This window comes from Otolemur garnettii, unplaced genomic scaffold (assembly GCF_000181295.1).
Source record: "Otolemur garnettii isolate 467f Iridium unplaced genomic scaffold, OtoGar3 scaffold00018, whole genome shotgun sequence".
NCBI lineage: Eukaryota > Metazoa > Chordata > Mammalia > Primates > Galagidae > Otolemur > Otolemur garnettii.
Window position 1 is genome coordinate 5,675,552 of NW_003852413.1, and position 6,614 is coordinate 5,682,165.

The 6,614-nt window shown below is 42.3% G+C and overlaps 1 protein-coding gene across 1 annotated transcript in view; it reads left to right on the forward strand.

Annotated features, from left to right (window-relative positions):
• Positions 1-6,614, forward strand: part of RNF157 (ring finger protein 157) — a 102,274-nt gene that overhangs the window by 20,458 nt on the left and 75,202 nt on the right. The window contains 1 exon segment of the mRNA XM_012802979.2: positions 2,062-2,090. Within this exon segment, the coding sequence (XP_012658433.1) occupies positions 2,062-2,090 (29 nt within the window).

The following is a 6,614-nucleotide window of genomic DNA, read 5'->3' on the forward strand; positions in this document are numbered from 1 at the left end:
AGCTTCAGTGTATATATATGACCGGCTCCCTACTCATTGAGCTGAGCCTTAATTGTAAATGTTTTAAAGATGACTTTTTATAGAGTCAATTTTGTGGATAGATATGCCAAAATATTTAGATAGACATCTTGAAAGTACTTTATTGCTTTTTTTTTTTTTTGCAGTTTTTGGCTTGTGGGGCTGGCACCCCACTCCTTTGAGCCACAGGCATTGCCCTGCTTTTATTATTATTTTGAGACAGAGTCTTACTCTGTCACCCAGGGTAGAAGTGAGGTAGCTTCATAGCTCACAGAACCCTCAGACTCTTGGCTTCAGGCAATCCCCTTGCCTCTGCCTTTTAAATAGCTGGGACCACAGGTGCCTGTTATAACAGCTGGTAAGATTTTCTACTTTTATTTATTATTTTTTATTTTTTTTAGACAGAATCTCAGTTTGTCACCCTCGGTAGAGTACTGTGGCATCATGGCTCAACCTCAAATTCTTGGGCTCAAGTTATTCTCGTGCCTAAGAAGTAGCTGCACTATAGGCACCCACCACAGATGCTCAGCTATTTTTAGAGACAGGGTCTCGGTCTTGCTCAGGTTGGTCTCAGACCCGTGAGCTCAGGTAATCCACCCACTCAACCTCCCAGAGTGCTAGGATTAAAGGCCTGAGCCACTGCATCGGGCAAATTTTTCTATTTTTAGTAGAGATGAGGTCTTGCTTTTGTTTAGGCTGATCTCCAATTCTCCTTGGCCTCCCAGAGTTCTAGGATTATAGGTGTGAACCCCATGCTGGATTTTATTAGCTTTTTTAATGAAAGGAGGTTTAGGTTTGTTTTTTCTCATTATAAAAACAATAGGTACCCAGTGTAAAAAGGTAAAGCAATATAGAAAAAACAGAGTGGAGAGAGGGGCTCATGCCTATAATTCTAGCATTCTGGGAGCTGAGGCACGTAGATTGCATGAGCTCATAGGTTTGATACCAGCCTGAGTCAGAGTGAGACCCCCGTCTCTAAAAAAATAGCCAGGCATTGTAGTGGGCACCTATAGTCCCAGCTACTTGGGAAGCTGACACAAGAGAATTGCTTGAGCCCAGGAATCTGAGGTTGCTGTGAGCTATGATGCCACAGCACTCTACCAGAGGCAAGAAAGTGAGACTGTCTTAAAAAATATATATATAGCCAGGCGTTGTGGCAGGTACCTGTAGTCCCAGCTACTCCAGAGGCTGAGGCAAGAGGATTATTGGACCCCAGGAGTTTGAAGTTGCTGTGTGCTATGATGCCAGGGCACTAAACCAAAGGTGATAAAGTAAGACTCTGTCTCAACAAAAACAAAAGCAAAAAGAGGACAGTAAAAACACCACTAAATCCCTCTACATAGACAAACCACTGTTACAATTTCAGTGAATGTTCTTTCATGACTCTCTTCTAACATATACACATAGACTTATGTGAGTGGGTGATACTATTCCTGTTCTTTTGGAACTTGTATGTTTTGTTCAATAAATAAATGTCTTTGGCATCCTTCCTTATAAATAACTGTAGAATTATATTGGCATTTTTGATGGTTGCATAGCAGTCCATTGAAGTTTTATTACAATATGTTATGCCTTGATGGACATTTATACAAACCATTTTATTTTTTTTGAGACAGAGTCTCACTATGCTGCCCTGGGTAGAATGCCATGGAGACACAGCTCACAGCAACCTCAAACTTTTGAGCTTAAGTGATTCTCTTACCTTAGCCTCCCAAGTAGCTGGGACTATAGGTGCCCACCCCGATGTTCCTTCAGTGGAACATTAAGAAAAAAGAAAAAACATTGCATGTTCTAACATTATTACCTAGGTCCTGAGTTCTTTTGCTTTTGTTTACAAAAACCTAAAATTGGGGAGTGCTGTTCATATTGTTTTGGGGGAGTTGTTTCATTTTATTCCATATTTTATTTATGTATTTATTTTGAGATGGAGTCTCACTATGTTATCCTTGGTAGAGTGCCATGGCATCACAGCCCACAGCAACCTCAAACTCTTGGGCTTAAGCTACTCTTTTGCCTCAGTCTCCCAAATAGCTGGGACTACAGGCACCCACCACAACGCCTGGCTATTTTTTGTTGTTATTGTTGTTTTCTTTTGTTTAGCTGGCCCAGGCTGGATTTGAACCCACTAGTCCCAATGCATGTGACTGGCACCCTAACTGCTGAGCTATGGGTGCTGAGCTTCCATATTTTATTCTGGAAAGGGAAGCTATGCATCAAATTTATTGGTTCTTCCACTAGACATGTAAAACAAAATATTTAAAGTTTGGAAAGCAAAATGTTTTTGAGACTAAAGGGTCTGATTTACAATTCTTATTTGCCTTTGTCAGAAAGAAAAAAGCCTGGCCTTTATCTGGTCGAGCATTTTTATTATCAAATGCAATGTCCCTCTTTCCTGTTACAGCACAGGAAAAGGAAAGGAAAGATACTGTTCATGTCATAGAGGATCCAAACCTCGGCTCCTCTTTCACGCATATCTGAGATAACAGACACTAAATTATACACACACAGAGGTGTTGGTTTTTATTCTCTCTCCACCCTCCACCCCCTTACACGATATTCTTTGCCTCTCTCGGATGGTTAGATAGGTGTATAGTTTATGACAAGGGGTTTAGAGTTAGCCAGACCTTGAGTTCAAATCCTTCCTCTCTTAGCATCTGCTGTTCTTAACCACGGGACTTTGTACAAGTCCCTGAACTCTTCTGATCTTTAGTTTCCTTAACTGACAAATGAGCATAAGAAAACCTACCTCACAGATGATATTTATGAAGGATAAGTTCAGTAAAATTTTGTATCTTGCTTACAACGTGTGCTAAAATTCAAATGACATCATAATTTGACTTGTGCCAAATTCTTCTTCCCTGTATAATGTTTTTACATTGAGGTGAAAGTCACATGACAATATTAGCTATTTTTAAGTGAACAATTCAAAGCCAGGTACAGGGATTACATTTCTATAATACTAGGGAGGCTGGGGCAGGAGGATCCCTTGAGCTCTGGAGCAAGAGTGAGATCCCATCTCTACCAAAAATAGAAACATTAGCTGGGTGTGGTGGTGGGCACTATAATCCCAGCTATGTGGGAAGCTGAGGCAGAAGGATCGCTTGAACCCAGGAGTTTGAGGTTGCTGTGAGCTAGGCAGACCCCACAGCACTCTAGCCTGGGAAACACAGTGAAACTGTCTCAATAAAATAAAGTATAATAGTTCAGGAGCATTTTGTACAGTCACAATATTGCACAACTCTCACCTCAATTTTTTTTTTTTTTTTTTTTTTAGAGACAGAATCTTACTCTGTCGCCCTTAGTAGAGTGCCTTGGCGTCACAGCTCAGCAGTCCCCAGCTCTTGGGCTTAGGCGATTCTCTTGCCTCAGCCTCCCGAGTAGCTGAGACTACAGGTGCTTACCACAACACCCAACTATTTTTTCGTTACAGTTTGGCTGGGGATTGAACCCAACACCCTCGGTATATGGGACCGGCACCCTACCCACTGAGTCACAGAGGCTGCCCTGTCACCTCTATTCTAAAACATTTTTATCACCCCAAAATAAAACCCGGCTGGAGTTAAGCAGTTTCTAATCCCTGGCCACCACCGGTTTTTCTTTCTCTATGGGTTTACCTCTTGTGGATATTTCATTTGCCTGGAGTCAGACAGTATATGACCTTCTGTGTTGGGCTTCTTTTTCGTCTGTCACTGTTCTGGAGGCTCCTCCACTCTGTCGTGTGTCTCAGAGCTCCATTCTCACTGATGGCTGAGTGATACTCCGTGGTGTGGGCACATTGGGATGTACTTGTTTCACACCTTGCTTATCCTTCCTAGGCTGATGCACATTTGGATTGCTTCTACCTTTTGGTTATTGTGAATAGTGCTTCTATGAACCCAAATGGTTTCAATGTCTATTATTTCCTTGTATTTTATTTCTTAGGGTTAATTTAGAAGAACCAATGAGGGAAGACCAATAATACCTGAGTCCAGGAAAGTCCAAGGGTTTGCTGACTATATTCTATAAAATATGTGGAAATTAGAGAATTGATTAAAATAAAATTTGTATTAATGCTTTGGATTTTATGTTATCATACTCTACCTCTTGCAATGGTATTCATTGAGGAAACTTAGTCATTTGTTTTGAGAGTTTTCCACAGCCTGCATTTTGCTGATTACCTCCCTGAACTGTCATAAATCATGTTCTGTTCTAGTTCATATAAATGGGTGGTTGGATCTAGCAGGTTGATCCAAATGCATCTTCTTTATGAAGCTTTATATATCTATAGATTTGTAAGACTGCTTTTTTATATTCTCCATCACCATGTGTATGCATCAGGTTGCCTTTTGGAGGGGGGGGAGAAGGGTTGGTGATTAATGATTCATTAATTTATTAAGGGTTATATTCTAATGCTGCCATTCCTTTTTTGTTTCTTAACCAGACTACTTCTGTAAAGAGAAGGTTCCTCTCACCTAGTCGTTGCTCACTTCCCCAGAGGTGCAGTTGATATAGGAAAGGCAAGATAAATGATTCATGCTTTCTCCAGTTGCAAAATAAGGAATTGGTGGCTCTGCGCCCATAGCACAGTGATTACAGGGTCAGCCACATCCACCAAGGCTGGTGGGTTCGAACCCAGCCCGGACCTGCTAAACAACAATGACAACTGCAACCAAAAAATAGCTAGGCATTATGGTGGGAGCCTGTAGTCCCAGCTACTTGGGAGGCTGAGGCAAGAGAATCCCTTAAGCCCTAGAGTTTAAGGTTGCTGTGAGCTATTGATGCCACAGCACTCTACTGAGGGCGACATAGTGAGACTCTGTCTCAAAATAAATAAATAATAAAAGGAATTGGATTACTGGCGTCCTTCAGTGGTGACCTGTTTTCAAAAATAAAATATCCGGCTCGGCGCCTGTGGCTCAAGCGGCTAAGGCGCTAGCCACATACACCTAAGGTGGCGGGTTCGAATCCCCAGCCTGGGCCCGCCAAACAACAACGACGGCTGCAACCAAAAAATAGCCAGGTGTTGTGGCGGGCGCCTGTGGTCCCAGCTACTTGGGAGGCTGAGGCAGGAGACTCGCTTGAGCCCAGAAGTTGGAGGTTGCTGTGAGTGTGATGCCATGGCACTCTACCCAGGGGGATAGCTTGAGGCTCCGTCTCAAAAAAAAAAAAAAAAAATAAAAATAAAATATCCTTCTCGAGGCTCTTGAGGACTTATTACTATATTGTAGTCCTTGCTGTTGTTATCCTGATGAGACTCAGTATGCTCCACCTTTGCTCAGGGGGAACCTCTACATGTCAGCTCTTGGGCCCTTTTGACGTGACCAGAGGAGGCTTTGAGAGCCTCCTTGTTATCTGGTGCGGCAGGATGTTCCAGTCCCATCTTGTGTATTTCCTGTGGCAGACGTGGAATGCGGCCTGCAAAGAGCCCTTGTTCCTGTTAGCGGGAGTGGCGTGTAGGCTGCAGCCTGGGTACGGGAGGCGGGAGGCGTTCCCTGTGTCTTGGTTGCGCTTTGTTTCTTGGCCTTCTCAGTGGACAGAGCTGGGAAACATTGTAAAGATAAAATACATCATGAATTTTTATTCATACCTCTAATTTGAATTCAGGACTACATGGTTTTTTTTTTATAACCTTGGGTGTCTTTAATTTTCTCAGTGATACTAGGTATGATAAAGTTAAATAACATAATTACTCATTTGCTTATTGCCATATTCTCAGGAAAAAAATACTGTTACCAACCTTTGGATTACTATAAACAGCTTGAGATATATTTTTCACAGTTCTCTTCCCTGTTAGATAATTGTCCCATTAGAGATGTAGAGAGGTGCAGTCAAATTGTAGTGTTTTAAGTGAACATAAATTTAGGTTCATTTCTTTGTTTAACTTTTGATTTTTAGGAGTTGCTTTAAAATAATTTTGATTTGGCTGAGCCTAGTAACCCATGCCTATAATCTAAGCACTTTGGGGGTTTTTGTTTTGTTTTGTTTTCTGTGAGACAGAGTCTCACTTTGTCACCCTGAGTAGAATGTATAGCGTCATAGCTCACAGCAACCTCAAACTCTTGGGCTTCAGCTAACCTCTTGCCTCAGCCTCCCATGTAGTTGGGACTACAGGCACCCGCCACAGCACTGGCTATTTTTTTTTTTTAAGAGATAAGGTCTCACTCTTGCTCAGGCTGGTCTCAAACTCCTGAGCTCAAACAATCCACCAGTCTCAGTCTTCCAGAGTGCTAGGATTATAGGAGTGAGCCACTGTGGCTGGCCTTTGTTTTGTATTTTTGGGGCAGAGCTCACTCTGTCACCGTGGGTAGAGTGTCATGGTGTCATAGCTCACAGCAACCTTGACCTTTGGGAGGTTGACTGAGGTGGGAAGATTGTTTGTGGCCAGGAGTTTGAGACCAGCCTAGGAAACTTAATGAAACACCCTACAAAAATTTTAAAATTAGCTGGATGTGGTGGCATGTGCCAGTAGTCCTAGCTACTCAGGAGGCAGAAGCAGGAGGATCTTTGTGCCTAAGAGTTTAAAGTTCCAATTAGCTACAATGATGCCTCTGTACTCCAGCCTGGACAATATAGAAAGACCCTGTCTCAGAAAACAAATAAATATGGCTCGGCGCCTA